Below are 26,971 nucleotides of genomic sequence, written 5' to 3' on the forward strand. Positions count from 1 at the left end.
TTTTTTCCTGTCATTATTTCCCAGACAATACAGTATAACAGCTACTGACGTGGCATTCTCATTGTAGAGTGTGCGCTGGGCCTTTGTGAACACCTTGCCATTTTATACAAGGGACACAAGCGGCTGGGGATTTTAGTGCTCAGTTGGAGGAGTTCTAGAACAATCCGGGTAGAGGTAGAGAGATGACTGTGTCCCCCACCCCCACTGATGTCATCCTCCTGGGACCCCCCTCTGGGTGACATTCCTCCAAGTACAGGGACCACCACCACCACCCACCACTACCTACTCCCCGCCCCCGCCAGGAGACATTAACCTTGGGAACGGTAGCTGCACCGTCACATTCAAGTGGGATTGGTTGGAGCGAACCAAATCGATCAGTTTCTCAATGACCTGACGATGGCTGCGATTTGCAGACTGCTCAGAACAATCGTCTGATGAGAGCAAGGGAATGTTTCTTCTGGATTGGCATTGACCTTGCCCTTCCCAGCTGGGGAGCTGCCACGGCTCAGCCTGCTCTGGGCCTGCAGTGCCCTGCACTTGACTTCTGCTGTCACTCTGCCCTCTCTCACTGGAGTGAGGCGTTAGATTAAGGTTAGGGTTAGGGTTAGCCATAGGCGTGAGTCCCTCACCGATGAGGACTTGACCATGGTGCCAGGCCCGGCGCAGAAATCCCGGCAGCCCCACCGACTCTTGACAAGCCAGGGAGGGCAGGAGCCCAGGGGCCCCGCCCCGAGCCCACCCCGCCCTGCTCACTTGTAGGCTTTGGCGTTGTAGGTCCTCTCCCCGGGGAAGCCAAACATGCCGCAGACCACGTGGGCGTTCTTGGCCGTCCAGTGCTTGTCGCAGATCTGCTTCCAGGTCTTGCCCTCCTTCACCTCCACGAAGCCCTCGGTCACAGGGCTGCGGTGCTGGAAGGCCGAGAGCACGGGCCGGATCCGGATGTCCTCCACCTGGATGTTCAGGTTCTGGGAAGAAGGAGGCGTGGGAAGGGAGCGGGGTTAGGGTCCCGCTGGCCAGGCCGGGGAGCGGCACAAGCAAACCTTTCCCCGCTGTGCGCTCAGGCCCTGCGCGGGGGGGCATGGGTGCTTCCGATGCGCCCTCGGCACCAGACACGGGCTTCTCCCATGTCTTCGTGACGATCCGGGAGAGAGCTGAGGGCGGCAGCCCCCTCCTGCACAGGGGCTCAGGACCCAACAGCAGAAAGCATTCTTTGAAAGTGCGTGTAAAATAATTCGGATTTGGCACGGTGCTCTAACGCATGTACGTGCATGCCTGCGACGGTGTCCTTGTGCCCCATACCTGGGGACCAGGGAGGTAGGCAGGCAGGGTTGCGGACAAGCACTGGCTATGGCAAGGCCAGGAAAGATTCCAGAGATGCCCTGAGCCTTCTGGGAGGCCCGCTGCTCACGCCCACCTCACCCATATTTCTAGAGCAGCAAGGGAAAGAGGCTGGGGGCCGGGTTGGGAAGTCCTGGGCAGGCGGCAGGACACGTCAGGAGGAAGTGTTAGAAGGATGGAGGGGAGGGGGAATGGGGAGGGAGGGAGGGAGACTCCGCCTCCTGGGCTCTCCAGCTCCCTCCTCTGGCCCAGGGATGCGGTAGGGGAGTCCCTGGAGACACAGCACTATTTGTAATGCATCCCCAGGGCACATCCCGCCAGTCACCCCCCACCACCAGGGAAGCTGCTCCCGAATCTCACTTCCAGCAGCTTCTCCGGCCCCCAGCTCCAGCACCTGTCCCTCGCTGAGTCCCCGGCCTCTGGACACGTGCTGCAGGGCCAGCTGCGATGTCCGCTCTTTCTAACACAGCTGCGACCTTGCCACGGCCCTTCATCACCAATTCCACCTCTGTCGACTGCTGCCCCGACTACCCCAGCTCCGAACGGATCCTCAGCGATGTGGACTTGTAACAGCTAAAAGTCCGGTACCACAGAAGCCTCGGCAGGTGCACTGAGCCTGCCTGAGTGCCTGACGTGTGAGCTCTCGCTCCGTCCCTGGCCGCCTGATCACAGACCCATTTTACAGATGCGAAAAACAAGTGGACTTCAGTTCCTCCCTGGGCTCACCTGAGACACATTCGGAGCTGGGCCAGGGAAGGAGACATAGGGCCGGAAGGCAAGAACCCAGTGACCCAGGGCCCCAGCCCTGTCCGGCCAGCATGCAAATGAACCACAGGGTTGAACAGAAGCATTATTTGGGTGCCCAGGGTCCGTGACTCCTCACCACTGGCTTCAGGGGCCAGAGCCAGGCCCTGCCTCACGAGCCCAGCAAGGTGGTGGAAAGCATGTGGCCTGCAGCGAGGCCATCTGGCCCTGGGTGCCTTCCACGCAAAAGCACAGGCAAAGCTGCCAGAGGCAGGGCTACGTTCTCCAGCCTGGAGCCTGGCTCGACAGGACCCGTGCCACCGAGACACATGGACAGGGACAAGCCAAGAGAGGGCCTGGCGTCCACGCCCTGGCCCCCCTGCCTCCGCCCACCTCGGGACCAGGCTGGAGTTCCAGTGCGATGTGTCACGTCCAGGAGCCCAGAAGGAGTTACACTGCAGCGTCAGCCCTGTGGCCTCACGGGGCCGGCAGGCTGCGCTGACCTTATTCCATTCACAGATCCGGCCCCCGCGGCGGGGCAGCGGTGCAGGCCTGTGGACCGGGGAGACGTGGCCCTCGGCATCCGGCTAGGACAGGAAGTGGAGGAAAGCCCAGCTCAGAGAGTTCAGCTGGGAAGCCTCATGCTGCCGACAGGGCCTGGGGCCAGCACACCCGCACACAGCTGCTGCAGGAGCCCAGGCCGCCCCTGTCTTGATGAGTGATTGATCCCTCGGCAGAGGCAGGACCGGGGCGTGGGCGTGTGGTGCAGGGTGAAACCCGGCTTGGACTGCCTGCACCCCCCATTGCACTGCCTGGTTTGAGTCTCGGCTAGGCTGCTTCTGGTCCAGCTGCCTGCCAGTGTGCACCCTGGGAGGCGGCAGATGATGGCTCAAGTACTTGGATCCCTGACACCAATGCAGAACAGGATGGAGTTCTGGGCTCCCAGCTCCAGTCTGGCCCAGTTCTGGATCTCTGGGAGCATTTGGGGGGTGAGTCAGCAGATGGAAGATCTCTGCTTCTGTCTGCCTTTCTGTCGTTCTCCCTTTCAAATAAAGTGCAGGGGCCGGCGCTGCAGGGCAGTGGGTTAAAGCCCTGGCCTAAAGCGCCGGCATCCCATATGGGTGCTGGTTCAAGTCCCCGCTGCTCCACTTCCCATCCAGCTCTCTGCTATGGCCTGGGAAAGCAGTGGAAGATGGCCCAAGTGCTTGGGCCCCTGCACCACGTGGGAGACCCGGAAGAAGTTCCTGGCTCCTGGCTTTGGATCGGTGCAGCCCCAGCCGTTGCAGCCATTTGGGGAGTGAACCAGCAGATGGATCTCTCTTTCTCTCTGCCTCACTGTAACTCTGTCTTTCAAATAAATAAATGAATCTTTAAGAAAAAAATAAAGTGGGGCTGGCGCCGTGGCTCACTTGGTTAATCTTCCACCTGCGGCGCTGGCATCTCATATGGACACCGGTTCTGTCCCGGTTGCCCCTCTTCCAGGCCAGCTCTCTGCTGTGGCCTGGGAAGGCAGTGGAGGATGGCCCGGGTCCTTGGGCCCTGCACCTGCACAGGAGACCAGGAGGAGGCACCTGGCTCCTGGCTTTGTAGCAGCCATTTGGGGGGTGAACCAACAGAAGGAAGACCTTTCTCTTTGTCTCTCTCTCTCGCATTGTCTAACTCTATATGTAAAAATTTTTTTTAAAAAAGTGCAAATAAATAAATACAAATTAAAAAAAAAACTATGATTTGTGAGGGTAGCCAGGTGGGTACCTCCAGGATGTGGGCAATGAGGCCTGGAGAAGAGAAAGGGCTTGGACCAGATGTCCTTGTCCTTCCACCAGCTCGCTGTGCATGTGTGGGTACCTTTCTGTCTATGTGCACGTGTGTGTGTGTGTGCACAAGGTGGTGTGCACGTGTGTGTGTGCACGTGTGTGTGTACAAGGTGGTATGTGCAAGCATGTATGCAGGTCTCTGTGCATGTGTGCATGTGTCTGTGTGCACAAGGTGGTGTGCACGTGTGTGCGTGCATATCTCTGTGTGACTGTGGTGTGTGCGTGCATGCACAGTGGTCTGCGTGTGGTGAAGTGTGCATATCTCTGTGGGTGTGTGCACAGGTGACAGTCCTGCATCTGTGCACACAGATGTTCTCCTGACTGTGAGAGGGGAGTGCGTGTCACGTGCCTGTGTGACAGAGGAAAGATGGAAAGGGACTGGGTCCCACGAAAGCCCAGGGAAGCGGTCAGGACAGGCCTCACCCTCCTTCCTTCCAAACGATACACCTGCCCCTCTTCTGTTCCCATGGGACCGCAGCCTTCCCATTCCGCGAGGCTCAAATCTATCTCATTCATTCAACACCATACAGCCCTGCACGCTCCATGCACCTTGCCAGTCTTCCTCCATCTCCCCTGGGCCATCCTTGACCAAACCCCAACGGCTTTCGCACCTGGCCCTGTGCCTGGAGCCCCACAATCCATTCCTCACTCAGTCCCCTTGACAGCCCACGGCACGGCCCACGACAAACCCATGTATAGGTGAAAACGTGAGAAAACCTGGTGATGTTCTGCAAATCATCCAAGCTCGCACAGCCAATGAATAGGTAAACGAGGATGAAAATCAGAATCTGACAGCCAGTCTGTGCACCAGGCTCAGCGACCGCCGGCAGCATCCAAGCAGCCCTCGTCCTTGCGCCCACGCCCCGTGCGTTGCCTGGGACCCGGGGTGATCTGGTTGGGGCAGGGGGTGGGGCTCGGGCTTCTGGGCGGCCTCGTCATGCTCTTGTCCAGTATCCAGCCCTAGGAGACATGAGTCAGCCTGGATTGTGTACGTGGGGGGACAGCTGGGCTCCCAGCGCGCTCCTGGATGGCAGGCCAGCCAGGGAGGTGGCGGGGAAAGCCCGGGTGTCACGTGCCCGGCGCTCACGCTAGCTCCCCAGCTCGGACAGACCACCGGGGCCCCGTGAGTTGGAAAACACATGCGTGCGTGCACAGCCTTCCCCTTACCTCACTGTTGAGGAATTCCTTCCACAACCACAAGTGTGAGGATTTGCTTTTTCCCAGGAGCTCAGCCCCGAAAGAAGAAGTTTGGAACATGAACGTATAACAGTTTTCTTTTCAACGAAGGGCTCCCTAGGCTTGCCGGTTTCCAACAAAGCCCAGGAGCGCAGGACCTAGTCAAGCAGCCGGCACATTTTAAAATCCAGGCTGCAACGTGAAGGCGGTCCCGCCTGCCAGGCGTCCAGGAGGGACCCAGACGTACTCCTGGACCTGCCCTCTGCAGAACTCAGCCCATGCCCAGGAAGGCCCCTGGCGCCAGCATCACCCACTCCCAGAAGGGAAAATCAAGGCACAGCCAGGCCAGGTGGGTTGCTGGCAAGAAAGGTCAGGGCGGCAGCAGCAGGGCTGATGCCTGAGTGACATTTAACATCCGCAGCATGGGTCAGCGAATTCCAGAAGGTGACAACCTGGGGCTGCTGCCACACAGGAGACATCACCCATTCTGAAAGTCCAGCTGGAGACTGCATCAGGGAAAGGCGAGCCCTGAAAACCAGCGAGCCAGCAAGAATCGACTTCACAATTTACCCAAAGAGCCCAGCGCTGGGCAGATCGCCTTTGGGGAAGCTCAAGTGCACGGCCAAATCTTTTAGCCAACTTAGCCTTCTTCCTCCTTCCGTTCTAGCAGTCAGAACTGTGACCAGCCCGGGTTTCTCGCTGGAGAAGTCATCCTAGGCGTGGTGCTGGTGTGGGGAGGCCACATGGGGGAGGCCAAGTGGAGGAGACGTGGCCACGTAGGGGAGGCCACGTTGGGGAGAGGCAGCCACGAAGGGGAGGCCACATGGGGGAAACACGGCCACGTAGGGGAGGCCACGTTGGGGAGAGGCAGCCACGAAGGGGAGACCACGTTGGGGAGACGCAGCCTCTCCAGGGGCAGGCCAAGTACAATGCACTGTGGGTTAGTTCTACACACCCTCGGCTCGGGAAGCAGGCCACCTGCCTCCACGGCTGGCCGATCCCAGCATCCGCCTCCGCCGGCCTCAGCCTTCCGTCTGCAGTTATTTATAAACAGGAAAGGACCGGCCTTCCAGATACGGACCTCAGCCACCGTGGCACCTTCCAGAGCTCGACAAGCTGATCACTCAAAATGCACCCTCAGGCTTTCCTCCTCTCCTGGGGTCCCGGGGGGCTCCCGTCCTTTTGCTGAGCGCGGGTCCACCATGCAGTTCTGACTCCCCTCTCTCACCCTCACTTTTGGAGCCCACCCGGACCCAGCAGTGCCTCTCCGCCCTCCCATCAGTTCTCCGTCCCTGCTGCAGTGGCCTGGCTGGGATGATGGACAAGCGCTGGGGGAGTAGAAAACGGGCATGGCAATCTCCTGGCCGCACGGAGCCCCGGGCTGCCATCTCTCAGATCCAGTCCACCGACATGCTCATCCACTTTAACCACGGCGCACTGACACGCCCTGCTCAGACTGTAGCGCCCCCTGGAGGCTACGGCTCCAGCCACCCTCTGCAATTCTCTCTTCCCTTCTCTTTACCTGCCAGCATCCTGCTGACCCTCGGGGATGATCTCATCCGTTCATTCACAAATACTGTTGAGTGTCATCCATCCCAGGCATTGTGTGGGACCTGAGACGGACAGGGCAAGCAGATGGACAGGTCCCTTATTGCCCCAGCCTCCCGGCTCAGAGAGGAAGAGACAGCACTACCTTCTCCCCAAAGCCCTCTCCCGGCCCCCACATTCCCCACCCACTTAGATCTGATTTCCTATTTTTTTTTTTTTACAGGCAGAGTGGACAGTGAGAGAGAGAGACAGAGAGAAAGGTCTTCCTTTTGCCGTTCGTTCACCCTCCAATGGCTGCCGTGGCTGGCGTGCTGCGGCCGGCGCACTGCGCTGATCCGAAGGCAGGAGCCAGGTGCTTCTCCTGGTCTCCCATGGGATGCAGGGCCCAAGTACTCGGGCCATCCTCCACTGCACTCCCTGGCCACAGCAGAGGGCTGGCCTGGAAGAGGGGCAACCGGGACAGAATCCGGCGTCCCGACCGGGACTAGAACCCGGTGTGCCGGCGCCAGTAGGTGGAGGATTAACCTATTGAGCCGCGGCGCCGGCCCTGATTTCCTATTTTTTTTCATTGTTTCCCTCCAGCATCTGCTGCCCGAATTTCTCACTTAGTCCTTGGCTGACGCTATCTTGTCTAATATTTCTCTTCCCACGTATGTTCTGTGAGCTCCCCTTCGAGGGAAGAACTGTGCCTCCTGCATCAGTGCGTTGCCCACAGCTTCTCGTGCCAGACACACAGTAGGTCCTCAAACACTCCTGGGACGAGCTTTCTTCCACCCAGTGATAGGCTGGCTTAGTTAGAGATGCTGGGCTCTCTGGCCCCAGATTTTGCACAAAGGCACTACTTGGGCAACTGTGTCCAGGCGTTCTCTTGTCCTCTGAGCTATTTAACACCTCCCTCTCCGTCCCTTGAGGTCTGATACCAATAGTTCCTGAGCCGCATTTGTTCAGAAGGCTTAGCGTGCTGGCTACTGTCTGGACAGCAAGAGGCATGACGCAGAAGAAGCTGACTACATGGCAATTACCCCCTTTCGATGATCAAATCAGGAATTCAGAGTTTAACATGGTCTAGGCATGCAGCTGGACCAGACGGCATTTAGACGGTTTCTGTTCCCCCGCCGTCCGTGCTGGAAACCAGCGGGGGCGGAGGGGCTGAGACTGAGGATGGTGTGGAGGGGAGGTGCGTGGAGAGCTGAGGTCACACAGACGCCACCAGGGGAAAAAACCGGCAGCCTGTCTGCGCCCTCCTGTATAAATCAAGAGCTCCGCAGCGCGGCTGGAAAACTGCACGCTCTCTGCTTCATTTTCCGACCTAGAAGCCCCGGGGGAGGCGACAGAGGCTGCTTCTGTGGAGCAGGGGTGAGCCCTGCCCCTGGCTGGAGGCCTGGGGGGTGGGGGGACACTGGCTCCTGCAGCCGGTCCCTCTGACCCCGAAGCTCCCCCAGTCCTGGCGGGGACATGGAGACCACACGCCAGGCAAACCCTGGGCCCAGCTAGCCAAACTGCCAGACAGCCTGCTGGTGGATCTGGTGGTTCTCTTCATAGCAACATCACCATGGTAACGGGATGATGACTCATGACATTTCTCCACTGCAGGGTGGCAAGCTCCAGCTGGCCAAGGCTGACCATTGCATCACCTCCTTCCTCTGCTGGCCTGGGGGAGGGCTCAGTGCAATTAAATGCATCCAATGAATGAATGAATGACCAGGGCCTGAAATGTATCCAGGGAATGAATGGATGACCAGGGCCTGAGCAGTGGCCTCAGGGGGATGAAGCAGGGAGATTCCTGGCACTGACCGCCCAGCATGGCAGAGGACGCAAAGGAACCACTTGGGGCCATGGCAGAGTCAGGCTGGACACTGCCAGCCCCGCCCCATGGTGTCACCAGACTGCCCTACAGATCGGACCCGCCCAATCAGGGTAGGGCTTTTGCTGGCCCAACTCCAGCCCCTACTTCCTCTGCATGGCGGTTTCTCCCTGGCCTCTCCTGAACTGTCCCTTCTCTTCTCCAAACTGCCACCCAATGGACCGACCGATGCACACTCTTCTGAGCTAAGTACACACCATTAATTGATTGATTTCCTCCAAAGCCAATCAGAATGCTGCTGACTCCTCCATGTGATCATCTCATCTCATCTCAAAAGCAACCAGTGAGCTCTGCTCAGACGGCTGCGTGTGCAGCACCCAGGCCAGGAACCAGGCTCCCAGGCTGGCCTGGAGGAGCATAACTTCAAATAATCTTGTTCTGTCCTCTGCACAGACACCCCTTTGCTCTCCAGACGCTGCGACCTACTTTCATTTGGGAAAATAGGTCACCTCAGTGCCTCTTCTCTGGTGGGCTGGCCGGCCAGTGAGCCCTGGCCACAGGTAGAGGGCTCCCGGGGAATGGAAGCACCCAGGGCATGGCCCGAACTGCCCACTGCTGTCCAGCTCTCCCGCAATCACCTGGGGAAAGGGGTCCATATTTGGGCACGGAGCACCCACCACCTCCTTAGTATACAGAGAGGAACACAGAGCTCTTTTCTCTGCCAAGCCACCGCTGAGGGCAACCTGCGCATCTACCCTCCGGTGGGGCAGCAGGTGGGGATGAGGGATCCAGCTCCCACGCTGAGAAGTGCTCAGAGTTCCTGGAAGTCTCTCTCGAGACCCTTCCCTTTCCAGCTCCACCTCCTGGAGCCCCCAGAGAGGTGGACAGATAGGGCTGCCGCTGGAAGGGCAATGTTGAAAAACACTTGGCAGTGACTGCGACCAATAAAAGTCTGGCGTCGTGGAATTTTAAACATTTGCAACAGACTCAGTGCCTGTGGTTAAGGGGAGAAGAAAGGGCTTGTTCAGGTCTCAGCATCCGGCCAGGGAACAGGGAACGTGAGCAAGCGCACGGCTGGGTACCGGATTCTCCCCTCGGGTGGCAGTGAGCTGCTTTCTCCTGTCTCTGTCCCTCCAGACCTCCTAGGCTGTCCACGGGCACCAAGGAGAACCCTCAGGGGTTAGACAGCACCCAAATTCTACAGCCTGGGGATTTCTAACCCGTTCTGCTAATGTAACTGCTTTTTCCAAGAGAGGCATTAAAAAAATTAGGTAGGGAGGAAGGTGAGGCGGGAGGTGAAGGCAGGAGAAAAGAGTCGAATGTTTTCTGATCCAACACCACCTGGTCCCAGCCATGCGCAAAGCGGCCAAAGAAAATAGGTTTTCTCAGAAGGGCATCTGGATTTGTCGTCTCGCCTTATCTAATGTTTTTTCCAACTCAGCCGCCGGCCACAGGCAGGAAAGAAAGCCTCTCGGGTTTAAGAGCCCCTGGGGTCCCAGGGGGCTTGGCTGCGGCTCTGTTCTCGGGGTTTCAAAGAGACCCGTTCACTTGGCACCAGCAGCATTTCCCATTTCATCATTTGCGCCTGCTTGCCCGCCTCGCAGGAAGCCCCAGGACCTAAGGTTCATTTCCCTCGCATCCAGCCAAACAGTCGCTTTATAGCGCGGTGCCCAGGGCCCCGAGAACGGTCGGTTACGGCGCGCAGAGCAGCCGCAAGCCCCAGTCTCTGTGGAACCGCAGCCCAGGCTTTCGGCTCGTGGGTCTAAAACTGAGACTGAGGTTGCAAGATGGAGAGGCACAGCCTGCCTTGGGAAAGAGAACCGAGGCTCCGCCCGGCTCACTGCCTACAGGAGACCACACAGCCATTCACTGAACTTGCCTTGGAGGGAGCCAAGAAGCACCCAAGGGCGTCCCTAGGAGTCGTGAAAGCACAGTAGCTCACCAAGTGAAACTCCACCCGCCAGGCCCCGGCGCTGAGTGACTCACGCCTCTGGCGACCCCCAGGGGGGTGCGGGGTGAACCTACTGCAGCCTTCTGCAGTCTGCAAAGCACTTTTATAGAAACCATCTGATTGTTTTTTCCCCTGCAGAATATTCCAAACTGCTTTCTAAATGATGAGTACACGCTGTATCATTTTGATGGGAAAACCATTGCCACTGTAGACGACAGGCCGCCCCAGCTCAAGGGATAGAATTTCTCCCACTTCAGCTGACATCAGCACGCGTCCAGTGTTCTGGCTGCGGGTCAGCAGGAAGCATAGGGGTCGACTTGTGAACTCTGCCCAGGTGGGGTCATTCGTTAGAAGAAGGGAACTTACAAAGGGGGCCGGGGGAGCCCCCAAGGATGCCCCAGACAAAGGCAGGAGTCAAGGGCAGCAGTCAAGTTCATCAAGTGAAATTCCATCAGCCAGGTTCCGGCACAGTGACTCACGTCTCTGGTATGAATGAACTTGGGCTAGAAGGACTCTGTTTTCTTCCAGTCTCTGCTAGGGGAGTTCCAGTGGGTGCCGGAGGAGGCACAGCTCTGTATCCTGTCCCTGATCTCCAGGAGTGAGCAGAGCCCTGCCCGCATCCCACGGCCCCGTGGTTTATGGCTGGGGTCACAATTTTCACTGCATTTCACTCTTGGCCACGTTAAAATGTACAGGCCCCACCAGTGGAGGTGGAAGGAGGGCTTTCACTCTGCCTCTCTGATGTGGAAGAGTGAGGGTGCAAGGTTTGCAGCTGGTGTCAAGGCCAAGATTGCAAGGGGCCAGGGAATAAGCAGGAAGAGAGCAGAAGGACACGATGTGCATACTAGTTAGCATGCTTTCTCCGTGTGTGTGTGTGTGTGTGTGTGTGCGCGCGCATGCACGCATGTATGACACAAGGTGCACACTGCCAAAAGCCATCCCAACATGCGATGGGTGTGTTTTCACAGGTGCTGAGGAACAAGGGATCTGAGAACTTGGCAATCACATAATCCCACTTCCTCCTCCACGTGGGGATCTCAGCACAATATTCCAGGCAAGCGGTCCCCCCAGTTCCTGCCTGCACTCCTCCAGTGGCAAGAAGAGCACCCCTCCGGCAAGGGGAGACCAGCGCTCTGTGAGCTGAAGTCTACCTCCCTCCCCCGTGGCCCAGCTCTGGGAGCTGGAATGAATTACTGACATTCTTCTCCACGGTGGTGCAGCCGGCCCTCCATAGCCACAGGTTCTGCACCTGCAGGTTCCGCCGACCGCAGATCAAAGAGGAGGGGGAAGAATGGTCCATGTGGAGCAAGCACAGAGCTTTTTCCTGTCGTTAGTCCCTGAACAATGCAGTGTAGGAACCATATGCCCCACATTTCTATTGCATTAGGTAAGCTAAGTCATCCAGAGACGTCTTGGCGTGTATGGGAGAAGGGTACAGGTGGCATGCAAATTCTGGGCCATGTTTTCTAAGGGACAGACACAGATCTTGACCTTCTCCCTCCCGTAGGGAGGAAGGACTGTATTTCAAATATTTGAAGAAGCTCGTCTTGTCTCTCACAGCTCTTTTCTTGACAATGTCCTTTTAGCTCCTCTGATGACATGGTTTCCGGACGTGTGTCCAACCTGCCAGCCTCTCCTCTGGAGGACCTACTTGCGAGCTGAATCCAGGACTGAACCCTGCCCTCGGCTACTGGTCCAAACCCCAGCAAGTTCAGGGAAAGCATTCTCCTCTCAGTCTAACTGCTTCGTTCACTTCTGTAACAGTCACCCCATACTCTCGCCTATGCTGGGTCTTTAGCATAAGTCTATCAGTGCCCTCTCAGAGACCCCCACCACCACCTTCTTTTTTTTTTTTTTTTTTTTTTTTTTTGACAGGCAGAGTGGACAGTGAGAGAGACAGAGAAAGGTCTTCCTTTTTTGCCGTTGGTTCACCCTCCAATGGCCGCTGCGGCCGGTGCGCTGCTGCCGGCGCACCGCGCTGATCCGAAGGCAGGAGCCAGGTGCTTCTCCTGGTCTCCCATGCGGGTGCAGGGCCCAAGGACTTGAACCATCCTCCACTGCACTCCCGGGCCACAGCAGAGAGCTGGCCTGGAAGAGGGGCAACTGGGACAGAATCCGGTGTCCCGACCGGGACGAGAACCCGGTGTGCCAGTGCTGCAAGCGGAGGATTAGCCTAGTGAGCCACGGTGCCGGCACCACCACTTTCAAAAGATAACCGAGGCTCTTCCGTCTCTCTCCCTGTAGCCTATACCCTTGTGGCTGTTCCCTCCCCGCCCCCTACCCTCCCCATGATATAGGAGCTTATATTCGCTCCTAACAAGCTATGGTTTGAGCCTATTAATTCAACCTCCCGGGGTTTTTCTCATCTTCATGCCGTACATCTCTGCCCCAGCAATCTCTCCGAGTTTCTATGCCCTGTGCATTTTATCAGGTGCACATTTCAATCTCCACGCCAATTCCTGCCTGATGAGGCAGGAGCAGAGAGCTCTAGGTACGTCCCTAGGGATCCCCCTCTGGGTTCACATAAATTAGTTCCCACTGCGTATCGAGAGCTGACTGCAGGTCCACCGAAGTTACAGCTCTTTCTCCTTTCCACGAAAACCTAACAGGGAGCATTTCCCTAGCCCAGAGGATTGGCTCTGCAACTCCAAGCAGGGACACAGGCGAGTACACGATCACGCTCAGCATCCCACAACTGTCCCTTGTGGATGCCATAATGCCCCCCCCCCCCAATCAGGCCAGCACTGCCAGTAAGCAGGAGTTTTAGCCATGGAGCCCTGGGTGCCAGAATCTCTGGAAACTCACAAAGCTCCCCAGACGTTCTGAGGTCGGGCCCTCCCATGCCCTTGGCACCGGCAAACACCAAAGGAAAGAAGGTGTGGCTGGGTGAGCAAGCTCCACCCTGGCTTGTGGTGACATCAGCGCTGAGTGACGGCCAGAATGTGGCCTGCGAGGGACATGCAGCGTGTGGGAGGCTGGGACTGTCCTCTGGCCCTTTAACCCCAGTGTCTCCCCTGTCTGGTTATTGCACGATCATCAAGGCCCATGCCCTTGGCTCCCCGCAAGGCTCACTGCAGGTCCTCACAGGTCAGAGGGCCATGGGCCCAGACCACGGTGTGTGTAGGTGCAGCAGGCACCCAACAAGCGTGCAGAATAAAGGTGGGGCACAAAGCTTTCTTATCAAGTTATCTCAGCCCTTTGGGAATAAGGAAGTCCTTGCCAACATATTTGTCCCCCAAATTCCTGTGTATATTCCACTTATATGCCCATCTTATTGCCATGGAACCAGCACACAGTAGGTCTCTAATAAACATTAGCCAGTGAAAGGCCCCTCGAATCCTTTTTCCAGGATTATATTTGTTTTCTGGTGGCAGTGAATCGCCTCATTTTCTCAGCCCTAACCCACAGGCACACTGTACCCACTGGAAACAGTGATGGAAAAAGCACAGCCCTGCTCTCTAGGGACCACCCGAATCTCACAGGAGGCGAGAGACACCGGGTAGAAGGGGGTGCTAACCATTGCAGATGAGTGACCAACAGTGGGCATTCTGCGGAATTGGTTTGGACAACTCCTCCCACCAATAACAAACTTCATGATGAAGCAAAGCTGTCATCGGTGCGGAAACACTAAATAAAGTACAAGGCTCTCCGACACTCTCTCGCTCGACCATGAATAAAACAGCAGCCCCTGGAGACTGTCGACCACCAGGGGTCTCATCCTGCCAGCCGGGAGAAGGCTGGAAATCCCACCCCGCGCAATGGCGCAAGCTTGGACAAGTTCCCAGTGTATTCCGTGTGCTCTAGGAACGTGTGTGGAAAGAGCAGGGCGGGTGAGTCATGACAGGAGGATGGACAGACGACTCTGTGAGGCCCAGACACGGCCACTTCAAGTCACCTTTCTCAGCCCTGAGTGCTGGGGTGAGGTGGAGGCCAAAACACGGCGAAGCTTGGGTTTGCTACAGATCCCACAGCCCTGGAGGGCGGGGCTCTCAGCTGCCGGCTCCTCCCGCCCTAAGCCCCACCTAACTACACACAAGAGTAGCGCAACACGTGTTTGTTAACTGGGTTGTCGGAAAGCTCAGCCCGAATCAGAACCACACATGCCCAGGGATGGTCACGGGCCTTGGGGCCACTTCTGAATCCTGATTCAGTCAGGCTGGCAATGTCTCAGCCTTAAGGGGGATCTGGAAGGAAATGATCCAACCCCCTGAGTGGGCAACTGGGATCCAGTGGGTCAGGGCTAGATTTGGGGACAGCTGCCCCGTGGTCACCAGCCTCTGGGATGGCTCCCAAGGACCTCCACCATCTGTGTTCAGACCCTGGTGTCATGTACCCCCGCACACATGGCGCTGGGTTGGTCTCCATGTGGCCAAAGGAACACAGCAGAAGGGATGCTCTATCAGCCTGGGGTTAGGTTATGGAGGACTGTGCCTTCCGGCTGGTGCTCCTTCCCTCTGGCCTTTGGGTCACTTGCTTGGGGACACACAAGTACCATGTCCTGTAAACCCCCAGGCAGCCTACGGAGAGGCCACATAGAGAAGAGTGGCGGGCCCCAGGCAACAGCCAGCAGGAGTCTCCAGCGAGCCGACTGCCACTCAAGCCAGGAAGGAATCCCCTGGTCCTCGTCCACAGCTTGGCTGCAGCTTTGGGAGAGACTCAAAGCAGAATGGACGAGGTAGGCCACACCTGGCCCTGGGGCTCAGAACTGCGTGCAGTGTGTTGGCTTTCTGTTACTACAATGGAATACCTGAGAAAACTGACTTTATATGTTGGTTCGCTCGCAAATCTTGAGGCTCAAGTTCAAGATCAGGTGGCCCCGCTGGTTTGGCCTCTGAGCATGGTGGCAGTGGTGGAAAGTGGTGTGTGTGGGAAGGAATGTGGTGAGCCAGGAAGTAGAGAGAGTGGCCGGGCTCATCTCTGGATTTTATAACACCCCTCTGCCGAGAACCACCTGCCGAGGGTGTGCCCCCAGTGACCCAAGGACCTGTCACTGGGCTCACCACCAAAACACCATAATTGGGTCAAGTCTGCACCCACCTTAGTACCATTCATTTATGACTTTGGGGCTTTATGTTCACCATGAGACTGGGACCCAAATCATATCAAGCCAGAGCAGTGAGATAATACACGCTGGTTATTTGGAGCTATGCAGCAAGTAACAGCCAAGACATGTTTCCAACCCGGAGGACCAGCTCCCAAGCACAGCCAGGTGTCTCCCGCCCATCCTCCTGGTGTCCGTCCACGCTGCTCCCAGATGCACACCTGACTCAGCTCCAGCCTGCACACCCCTGCACCTCGGGGTCTCTGTTCAGGCTGCTCTCCAGGCCTGGGAAATCCATCCTCCACCGCTACCTCCTTTTGTCCCGAAATCTTTCCCTAATCCAATTGGGTTGGGTCCCCCTCCTCAGGACACGGACACACACACACACACACACTTGTGGAAATCCACATGGAAGAAGAAAACCGCTCCCAGGAGGGGTCATGACCAAGAGCACAGGGCTTGCCTCTATCTGGTTGAACACCGAATTGTCGAATTTGAACCCAGGAATCCTCTTGTCGCTGCACACCACCCCGACGTCTTCCGTGTGCTTGCAGTCGGTGACGCCCCAGCCGTTGGAGGTGCAGGCAGCGAGGGTGGCCTCCTTCCCAGTGCAGTAGACATTGTCCAGCCAGATGGGCCCTGGAAGAAGCGGAGAGGCACTGAGAGCCATGTCAGGGCAGGTGTGCGTCCTTGGGGACACCCGGGTCACACATGGAAAGAGACCTTGTTCCTCTAATTCTGGCAGCTGTGGGTGGCCACCAATGCATGCTTATTATCTCAGATCTTGCACACGGGGGCTGCCTGGTTCCCTCGCCAGAGCAGGCAGCGGGTGTGATTTGGGGGTTTGGGGTAGAATGAACATAGCATGTAGAAACTGCGTTCTCCCCTAGCCCTGGAAGGCCAATGGAGAGACAGGGGCTTTGCACTCTACCTTGGGTTTGGATCCTGGTTCAGTCACCTTGTGGAGGGTTTGGATCCCCTGTAAGCTGCCTTTTCTCATCAGAGAAGTGGGGACAACAGGGACCCCTGCCTTGCAGAGGTGTGTGCAGGTGAGAGAGATTACGTGGCGCGATACTCAAAAAATGGCCGTGATGGTGCTGACGAAGCTTATGTCATTGTGCTGCCTACGTCATAAGCCAGTCTCACGGTCACGGCAGCTGAAGCTGGGCTTCCACCCCTCGGGGAAAAGCTCAGCTGCCCTGTCACGGAGGGTTTGCAGAATTCCAGGGATTCCAGGGGTGTCATTTCCTTGCTCTGCCAGGCTGTGGCTCTGTGCCCCCAAGCCCAGAAGCTGAGGCCTCCATCCCCCCGCATTCTCACTTCCTGTGCTGAGACAGCCCCGCTGCAGCCATTCAGCCAGCCACTGCTTCGTGCTGTGCGACCCTGCTCACCTCCTCATGTGCACTAAGTAGAGAATTCAGTGTGCAAAGTGCGGGAGGCTTCACACAATGAGAGACCACCTCGCACCACTGGGGTGGCTACCATAAAAAAAAAAAAAAGACAGAAAAGAGCAAGTGCAGGCAACGATGTTGGAAAACAGACCTGTGACCCACTGTTGGCAGGAACGTAAAAGGGTGCAGTTGCTACGGGAAACAGTAGGGGACGCCCCAAAAATGAAAACTAAAACTCCCATAATGATCCAGCAATTCTACTTTCGAGTACATGGCCCAAAGAATCAGGAGGAGGATCTCCAGGAGATTCCTATAGAGCCAAGCTCACAGCAGCGGTACTGACGATAGCCAAGAGGCAGAAGCAGCTGGGTGTCCAAACTGTGCTGTACACATACAACGAACCTGCAAGACAACTCCAACGCACACTACAGCATGCGTCAGTCACGAGGGCCTTATGCTAAGTGAAGCAAGCCACGTAGAAAAGACAAATGCTTAGATGCTTCCTCTTCTATGAGGTGTCTAGATAAGTCCAATAGAAGCAGAGTAGAAGGGGGGTTGTAGGGCTGAAGGGAGGCGGGAAACAGGGAATTACTGCCTAAGAGGAACCATGTTTCAGGGCTTTTTAAAAAACATATGTATTTATTAGAATGGCAGAGAGACAGATCTCCCAGCCACTGGGTCACTCTCCAAATACTTGCAACAGCTGGAGCTGGGCCAGGCTGACGCCAGGAGCCAGGAACTCCATCTGGGTCTCCCACACGGGTGGCAGGGGCCCAGGTACTTGAGCCGTCTCTTGCAACTTCCCAAGATGTCCACTAGCAGGGAGCTAAAACTGGGAACAGAGCTGGCATTTGAACCCAGACACTCCAGTATGGGAAGTGGGTAGCCCAAGTAACATCTTTTTTTTTTTTCTTTTAAGATTCATTTATGTATTCAAAAGGCAGAGTTACAGAGAAGAGGAGGAGGTGGAGAATGGGGGTGGGGAGAGGGATATCTTTCATCCAATGGTTCACTCCCCAGTTGGCTGCAACAGCCGTAGCTGAGCCAGGCCAAAGCCAGGAGCCAGTAGCTTCTTCCAGGTCTTCCGTGTGGGTGCAGGGGTCCAAATACCTGGACCATCTTCCGCTGCTTTCCCGGCCCCAACAGCAGTGAGCTGACTCAGGAGTGGAACAGCGAGAGCTGGCGCTGTGGCATAGCCGGTACAAGCCACCGCCTGCAGTGCCGGCATCCCATATGGGTGCCGGTTCTAGTCCCAGCTGCTCCTCTTCCGATCAAGCTCTCTGCTGTGGCCTGGGAAAGCAATAGTGATGGCCCAAGTGCTTGGGCCCCTGCACCAGCGTGGGAGACCTGGGAGAAGCTCCTGGCTCCTGGCTTCGGATGAGCTCAGCTCCAGCCATTGCAACCACTTGTGGAGTGAACCAGCAGATGGAAGACCTCTCTCTCTCTCTCTCTCTCTCTCTCTCTCTCTTTCTCTCTGCTTCTCTTTCTCTCTCTGTGTTACTCTTTCAAATAAATATTTTTAAAAAAGAAAAAAGGAGTGGAGCAGCCAAGACTCAAACTGGCACCCCTAAGGGATGCTGGGAGTCCCAGGCAGTGGCTTAATCCCTTATGCCACAATGTAGCATCTTACCCACTGCACCAAAGTCTGCCCCTGGAGTTTCTTTTTTTCTTTTTTTTTTTTTTTTTTATAGACATTTTTTTTTCTTTCTTTCTTTATTTTTTTTTGACAGGCAGAGTGGACAGTGAGAGAGAGAGACAGAGAGAAAGGTCTTCCTTTTGCCGTTGGTTCACCCTCCAATGGCCGCCGCGGTTGGCGCGCTGCGGCCGGCGCACCGCGCTGATCCGATGGCAGGAGCCAGGAGCCAGGTGCTTTTCCTGGTCTCCCATGGGGTGCAGGGCCCAAGCACCTGGGCCATCCTCCACTGCACTCCCTGGCCACAGCAGAGGGCTGGCCTGGAAGAGGGGCAACCGGGACAGAATCCGGCGCCCCGACCGGGACTAGAACCCGGTGTGCCGGCGCCGCTAGGCGGAGGATTAGCCTAGTGAGCCGCGGCGCCGGCCTGCCCCTGGAGTTTCAATCTTGCCATATGAACAACATCAACACACTCAGCACTCCTGAACTGTACCCCTCAAAGCGATAACTTTCATGATATGCGTATTTGACCACAATTAAAATAAAAACTTAAAAAGTGCTAGCAACTTTTCAAATGGTGCTTTCTATAAGTGCCACTGCAAAAGGGCAGCATACAGAATCAAACCCCTCATTTTCCTCCCAGCTCCATTTAGGAGTCTGTAGGAGAGCAGAGACACACACACCTGGGGTCAGACTGCACCTGCTGTGGCCTGTTTCCCCAGTAACCACCATGATGCCCAACACACAGGTTGCCATGGAGACCGGGAGAGACAATGTGTGTACCTAGTGTGTGTTCATCTCCTTCCAGGAAGTCAGGAAAACAATGATGCAGGGGCAAAGCAGGTAAAAGCACTTCTGGGGTAGAGATGGGAAAATCCAGGAGAGACGCTGAGGTTCTTTGAGGTGAGGGAGCACACGGGGCCAGCCTCCGACTCCCAGGCCCGGCTGCAGCACGTCTGCTCGGGTGGCTGGCTGGCTGCAGGATGCAAAGGCGTGCGTCTCGGATGCATTGTGGGGAACAAAGAGTTCATAGACAACATCTGGGCTGAGGTTTTCCAACCGGCTTCCCAGTCTGGCCTGGTTTCCAAGCTGTCCGGCTCCTCCACTATAACACATGCTGGCTCATCCGTCGCTGTTTCTACAACAAACTGCTGTTTGTCTTGTGAGCACTAGCAACGGGAAGAGACCCTCTGTGTTCTAAGCGGGCCTCTGCCTTGAAGCGCTCTGTGGCGAGCTGCTGGAGGGACGGAGAGGATGGAACCAAGTGGAGCCAGTGTCCCATCTGCAGGGCAGGAAATCGCCCTCCCTCGGGAGCTGGACGCAGGCCAGGGCACCGGCACAGGACACAGGCACTATGGGGCCTGCTGCGCTTTTTCACACAATGAACTAACTGCAAACGGCCAACAGACACATGAGAAAATGCTCGGGATCACTAGCCATCAGGGAAATGCAAAGAAAACCACACTGAGGCTTCAGCTCACCCCAGGGAGAATGGCTTTCATCCAAAAATCAAGAAACAATAAGTGCTGGCGAGGATGTGCAGAAAAAGGTACCCTCATCCACTGGCAATCAAGGCCAAAATGAACAAGCGGGGTCCCAGCAAACGGAGAAGCTTCTGCACTGCAATAAACACTCAGCAAAGGGAAGGGGCAACCAACAGAATGGGAGGAAAGATTTGCAAACTAGGCAACCGATAAAGGATTAATATCCACGGTCTATAAAAAGCTCAAGAAACTCAATAACTACCCAACAAACAACCTTGTCAAGAAACACGCAAAGGACCTGAACAGACATTTTTCAAGAAAGGAAATCCAAATGGCCAACAGACACATGACGAAATGCTCAGGATCACTAGCCTTCAGGGAAATGCAAATCAAAACCACAATGAAGTTTCACCTCACCCCCGTTAGAATGACTCTCATACAGAAATCAACAAACAAGAAATGCTGGTGAGGATGTGGGAGAAGGGTACCCTAGTCCACTGTTTGTGGGAATGCAAACTGGTACAGCCATTGTGCAAGATTTCTTCTCCACAAGAAGTATGGAGATTCCTCAGAAACCTGAAAACAGATCTACCTTATGACCCGGCCACCCATTCCTGGGCTATTACTCAAAGAAAATGAAATCAGCATATGCATTATCTGCACCCCCATGTTGACAGCAGCTCAATTCACAACAGCGAAGACATGGAATCAACCCAGATGCCCAACAGCTGATGACTGAATAAAGAGAATGTGGCATTTATACAAGACGGAATATGACTCAGCCATGAAAAAGCATGAAAGCCTGTCTTTTGCATCAAAATTATGCAATTGGAGATCATTATGCCAAGTGAAATAAGCCAGGCTGCAAAAGACAAACACTGTGTTTTCTCTTATCTGTGGTAGTTAAGATACAGAGAAAGGATAAGAGCCGTGGGGCTGTCACCACATTTGGTACCTCGTGATAAGTACTGCTTCACTGACCCATGCCATGGGGATGATGGTATACTCCTTTTCACAGCTGCCAACGAGAAGCAGAGAGGGGAGGACAGTGAGGACTCTCGGAGCGCTAGTAATCACTTGGCTCTTAATTTGGGCGTTGGTTACAAGGATGACCAGATGACAAAAAAAAAAAAAGATTGATTTATTTGAAAGTCACAATGGCCAGGGATGGGCCAGGCCAAAGCCAAGGGCCAGGAGCTTTATCCAGATCTCTCACGAGGGTGGCAGGGGCCCAAACACTTGGGCCATCTTCTGCTGCCTTTCCCAGGCCATTAGCAGAGAACTGGATCAGAAGTGGGGCGGCCGGGACACGAACCTGTGTTCATAGGGAATGCCGGCATCGTAGGTGGCAGCTTTACCTGTTCACCACAACACGGGCCCTGCATATAGCGTATTTTAACAGCATGTAAAATAAATAAATACAGCTTTCATGTTATTTGAAAGGAAGAGAGAGAGAAAGAGGGAGAGAAAAGAGTGACCAAGAGCACTTCTACCCACTGGTTTGCTTCCCAAATGCCAGCATCAGCCTGGGTTTGGGCCAGGCCAAAGCCAGGAGCCTGGAAGTCCATGTGGGTGGCAGGTACTCAAGTCCCTCCCAGGGTGACATCAGCAGGAAGCTGGATCAGAAGTGGACAACCTGGAACTTGAACCCTGATACGGGATGGAGGCATCCTGGGAGGCATCTTAACCGCTGAGCCAAACGCTCGCCCTCTCTTGGATAGGGTGCATTTGAAATTGGCACCTGGAGTTCTAGAGGGAGCTAAGTTTCCCAGAAGAACTGCTCTCTTTCAACAACCCCCCGCCCCCCGCAACAGTCTTTCCCTGCATGCGCCAGGTCTTTGCGGCTATGTTGCTCTGCACTTGGCCCGAGGCAGCTTCACCACGCACCCTGTACGCTCTGGCCTGACTTCAGCGGCGATGTTTATTTCCCTGCTATGCCTCATGCACACTGCTTAGACTGTCTTGCGTTCACTGCTCCAGGGTGCGCCTGTTGGAACACACGGTGGGTCTCGGCCTGGTCACGTAGGAGCCGTCTCAGAGTTGTCAGGGAAGCAGCGCTTGGGACACAACGTGAGGCTTTGGACCCAGAGGGCCATCCCATCGGAAGCCAAATGTCACTTTACTCTTTCTGCTCACTGACTGCCAGAAATGCTCTCCGGATGACCAGAGAGACTCACCAACAAATGAACAGAGCCTGTGCAAAACAAAGGCCATAAATGGGATGGTGCTGGGAGCCAGAGCCTGCCTCTGAGGCTGTGTCAGGGTGAAGGCAGAACCCGCAGGGCCCCACACGGTCACGGCTGGCCCTGTCGCTCCGATCCAGACAGGCAGGCGGCTGGGTGGACAGGACCCGCCTTGTTCAGGTGCTCGGAGGCCCACTTGGAGGCCGGGAATGGGGAGTCCACGTGACCCATCACTGCTGCCTCCCTGGGTCTGCAGTAGCAGGAAGCTGCAGTCAGGAGTGGAGCCAGGAACAGGTGCCAGGAGCTCCTACAGGGGACACAGGACCTTAACTGCTGGGCCAAGTGCCTCTCCTCCCAGCACCACTTTGCCAGATCTCCCAAATCAAAACACATGTTAATATCTTCCGAGTGCCCATCATGTAACCAGTGCTGAGAAACCGGAACTCGTGCTGATGGAATCCAAATACAATCATAGCCGTGAACTGTGTCTCGAGTATATATAGGAATTACAGCTATTCTTGGGATTCCATGTGACGTTTCAATGCATGTATACATCATATAGTGCACAAATCTCCTCAAACATTTATCATTTCCTTATGGTGAAAACATTCAAAATTCTTCCTAGATTTTTTTTTCTTAGAAAATATATAGTACATGGGGCCAGCACGGTGGCACCAAGGGTTAAGCTGCTGCCTGCAGTGCTGGCATCCCATATGGGTGCCTGGCTGCTCCACTTCCGATCCAGCTCTCTGCTGTGGCCTGGGAGAGCAGTAGAAGATGGCCCAAGTCCTTGGGCCCCTGCACCCACGTGGGAGACCCAGAAGAAGCTCCTGGCTCCTGGCTTCAGATCGGCACAGCTCTGGACATTGCAGCCATCTGGGGAGTGAACCAGAGGATGCAAGACCTCTCTCTCTCGCTCTCTGCCTCTCCTCTCTCTCTCTCTGTAGCTCTGACTTTCAAATAAATAAATAAATCTTTTAAAGAAAGAGAAAAAACATACTGTACAAATATATTTATATTTAAAAGATCAGCCATAACAAATGACCAAATCCTACTTTAAATAGACAGCTCGACTCTTAAAGCCCTGGACACGAGTCAGCGTTCACCTTGGCGTCCGTTTCTCCCCGCCCTCTCTGGTGCTCTCCTTGTCACCACCACGCGGACGGCCTTGCCAGCACGCCTGGACTCTGTTGCCGCAGCTCCTCTGCAGTGGCTCCCTGCCCCTGGCGCTGGCTGCTCCCCAACGCGTGGAGCTCAGTTTGCCACGCCTGACCCCTGCACCCTCCTCAATCTCCTTCCAGCCCTCCCGCCCTGCCTCCACGCCCCCTCTCTCTCAGTGGGGACCCATGGACCATGGGTCCTAGTAGTTCTGCACAACCCTTCAGAGCCCCACCTACGACTTCCCTCCTTCCCCGCGTGTAGCTGCTTTTCTGTCGCTCTAATGAGATGCCCGAGGCAATCTAACTTTATGGAGAAGGAGGTTTATTTTGTCTTGCGACTCTGGAAACACAAGATGCAAAGCCTCACCGGCAGTGGCCTCCTTGCTGGCAGAATTCCAAGGTGGTGCGGAGGCTCACACGGCAAGGAAGGGCCTGGGCGTGGGTGTGTCTGAGTGGGCTGGTACACAGCTGCCAGGCATCAGTCACGGGAGCTCCACCGTCCTGGCCTTATGCAACCTAATCACTTCCTAAAGGCCTGGGGTCCCATATGAGCGCCGGTTTGAATCCTGGCTGCTCCACTTCTGATCAGCTCCTTACTAATGCACCTGGGAAGGCAGTGGAAGATGGCCCAAGGGTTTGGGGCCCCACCACTCGTAGGAGACCTGGATGGAGTTCCAGCCTCCAGCCCTGGCTCTTGACACCATTTGGGGAGTGAACCGGCAGATGGAAAATCTCTCTCTCTCACACACACATAAAATCTCTATCTAATACCTTTCAAATAAATAAATATTAAAAAAAAAGGCCTCACTTCTGAACACCATAACCGTACTGAGTTTCTACCCTCTTAGTGCTGTGAACATAAGGCGGGCTGTGTCTGCGTAAGCTACTGGTCTCAACCACAGCTCCCAGCAGGGGCTTCATGACCTTGATTTTGACCTCTTCCTTTCTCACATTACCTTTCTGCCCTTGAACTTCCCATCTGTCATTCCTGCCCGACCACATCCCACCAGGTAAACCCAGCCACCCCACGCCTGCTCCTAATGGGAGCAGCCACAATCACCTGGTCTGGTGACAGGTAAGGTGTGCATCTGGACAGAAATAAAGCTGTGGGGGCTGGTGCTGTGGTACGGCAGGTCAAACCACCACTTGTGAAGCCAGCATCCCATATCAGAGTGCTGGTTCCAGTTTCAGCGGCTCTGCAAATCTCATCCAACTCCCTGCTGATGCGCTTTGCAAAGCAGCAGAGGATGGCCCCAGGACTTGGGTCCCTGCACCCACATAGGAGAGACATGGATGGAGGTCCTGGCTCTTGATTTCAGCCTGGTCCAATCCTGGCTGTTTGCAGCCATTTGAGAGAACCAGCAGATGGAACATCTCTCTCTCTCTCTCTCTGTCTCCCACCCTCTCTCTGGCACTTTGCCTTTCAAAGAAATAAAACAAACCTTAAAAAAGGAAGTTGTCACTGGGAAAGACCCACTGTCTCTCTAAGCCTTTGTTGTTGAGTCAAGAAGGCTGGCAAGCCTGGCACAGGAAACGTGGACCTGCTGTCCCCCAGGCAGCTCAGCCTGCAGAGGAGCCCGAGATTTGGGGGCACGGAGGCTCAGGAGAAGTTGTGTTAGGGGAGACCGGAAATGAGCTGAGACAGCGTCCGCTCATCCATCTGGGCTGCTTCCTCTCCCACTGCTGAGGGGCCAGGGTGAGCTCTGAGGACATCTGGCCGTAAGCGTGGCCTCCTGAGCCAGCGGCTCCAACAGGAAATTGTCAACTACACAGAGCTCAGAGGCGTTCGCGATGGAGCATCCTCCGAGTCACAGGAAGGAGGGCTGGAGGGAGCCCCACTGGCATCTCCTTCCACACCCCCAACCTGGCCACAGGCACCGCCCAAGCCCCAGCAGCAGCCGCCGCGCCCCGGGCTCCACCACCCCGGCTGAAGGCTGAGATACGCTGTATTTTTCATCCCCTCTGGTGATCTGTACGCAGTCAGCATGGGATTAGCCCATCAGTCCTTAGCGCAGCAGACGGACCCATGCTGAGGCCCAGCCGGATGGAGGCGCCGTCTTTGCTTTACCAACCCTGGGATGGGGAACACTAAACTCCAGGCCACGAACTTTTTCAAGGGGCCGGCGTTGTGGCATAGAGAGTAAAGCTGCCCCTGTGATGCCGGCATCCCATATGGGCACCAGTTTGAGTCCCAGCTGCTCCGCTTCCAATGCTATTCCCTGCTAATGTGCCTGGGAAAGCAGTAGAGGATGGCCCAGGTCCTTGGGCCCCTGCACCCACGTGAAAGACACAGACGAAGCTCCTGGCTCCTGGTTTGGCCTGTCCCAGCTCCGGCCACTGCAGCCACTTGGGGAGGGAACCAGTGGATAGAAGATCCCTCTCTCTGTCTCTCCCTCTCTCTCTCTCTCTGTAACTCTGCCTTTCAAGTAAATAAGTTTGTTCAAAAAAAAAAAAAAAAAAAAACCTTAAAAAAAGAAGCCACCCTTCACTCTTATCTACTGTCTCATTTGAAAACACGGACTAATCGACTTTCCAGAGTTCTTGAGAGCCCAGTTTCCAGCTGGGGAAACTGAGGCTGGACAACACACTGCTGGATAGGTCAGCCCTCCTCGGGGGAGCCACTTGGAGGACAGCCCCTGTGCTGACAGAGCCCCCAGGCAGGGCACGTGGTCCACAGGGACCGGATGAGCTGATCTCACCCCTACCTGGGGTGAGGCGGGGGTCCTGGTTTGCTGAGAGACTTTCCCAGCTCAGCCCAGGCAAATCAGGAGGGCTGCTCACTGGTCCTCCCAGCCCTCCTCCGCTCCCGCCTTCCTGCGGGCCACAGCCACACCAGCACTGGCCAGCGGCTACCAGGAAACCAACCACAACTTCCTGCCCCAGGCTGAGCTGCTGGGGACTGCCCTGGGTCTCATCAGGGCACCGGAGCCCCGGAGCCTTTTACCTTCGCCTCTGCCGTAGGAGGAGCTGGCGGTCCAGGACTTGGCTTCCACGTATCCCAGCTCCCGGCAGACCACGTGGGCGGCGTGGATGGAGAAGTCGTCGTCGCACACGGTGCCCCACTGGCCGTCATAGTACACCTCCACCCGGCCTTCGCTGTGCTTTCTCTTCTGGCCGGCCAGGCGCAGCTGGATCTTGACCACGTCCGAGGGTACCTGGGGCTGCTGGTACTCGGGGGCCGGCTGCTGGAAGTACTCGGGGTACTGGAGCGAGGAGGGCCAGCTCTCGTACTGGGCCAGGCTCAGGGCGGGCAGCAGGATGAGCACAGCCAGGCAGCAGCGCAGGCAGGAGCCCAGCGGCCTCTCCATCCCCGTGCGGTGGCTGGAGGATCCCACGGAAGGAGCCCTGGGAGGGGCGGGCCAGCTCGAAAGGCGGCAGGTGCTTCCTGCAAAGACAGAGCAGGTGCGTTAGGATGGGCACGTGGGGCTTCGGACACCCACATGGCGCCCCAGCCACTTCCTACTCCTCGGCTTGGGCCGTGCAGCTCCTCCCGTCCCACATGCAAACCTGCCTCTGCTCCCAACTCCCGCTGCCACCAGGCGGGTCCCCGAGCTCCGGCCTCTTCTGCCCAGCCGCGTTCCGGGTATCACTGGAAAGCTTCCCTCGGCAGGGCACCCGGCAGGGAGCACAGCACCCTCTAGCTGACCTGGAAGCAGGGTCTGTAGACTATGGCTACGGGTACAATGGAGGGCAGCTGCCCACAG

General features: G+C 56.1%; 1 protein-coding gene across 2 annotated transcripts in view; it reads right to left on the reverse strand.

Annotated features, from left to right (window-relative positions):
• LOXL2 (lysyl oxidase like 2) overlaps positions 1–26,971 on the reverse strand; it is a 79,385-nt gene that overhangs the window by 34,469 nt on the left and 17,945 nt on the right. For both annotated transcript variants that reach the window (XM_051836755.2, XM_051836754.2), the window contains exons 2-4: positions 26,212–26,652; positions 15,880–16,055; positions 754–965 (exon numbers count right to left, since the gene is read on the reverse strand). In XM_051836755.2, coding sequence (XP_051692715.1) covers positions 754–965; positions 15,880–16,055; positions 26,212–26,575 — 752 coding nt within the window. In that variant the 5' untranslated portion in view covers positions 26,576–26,652. The remainder of the gene's footprint in view (positions 1–753; positions 966–15,879; positions 16,056–26,211; positions 26,653–26,971) is intronic.

The sequence above is a fragment of the Oryctolagus cuniculus genome, chromosome 8 (assembly GCF_964237555.1).
Source record: "Oryctolagus cuniculus chromosome 8, mOryCun1.1, whole genome shotgun sequence".
In the NCBI taxonomy this organism is placed as follows: domain Eukaryota; kingdom Metazoa; phylum Chordata; class Mammalia; order Lagomorpha; family Leporidae; genus Oryctolagus; species Oryctolagus cuniculus.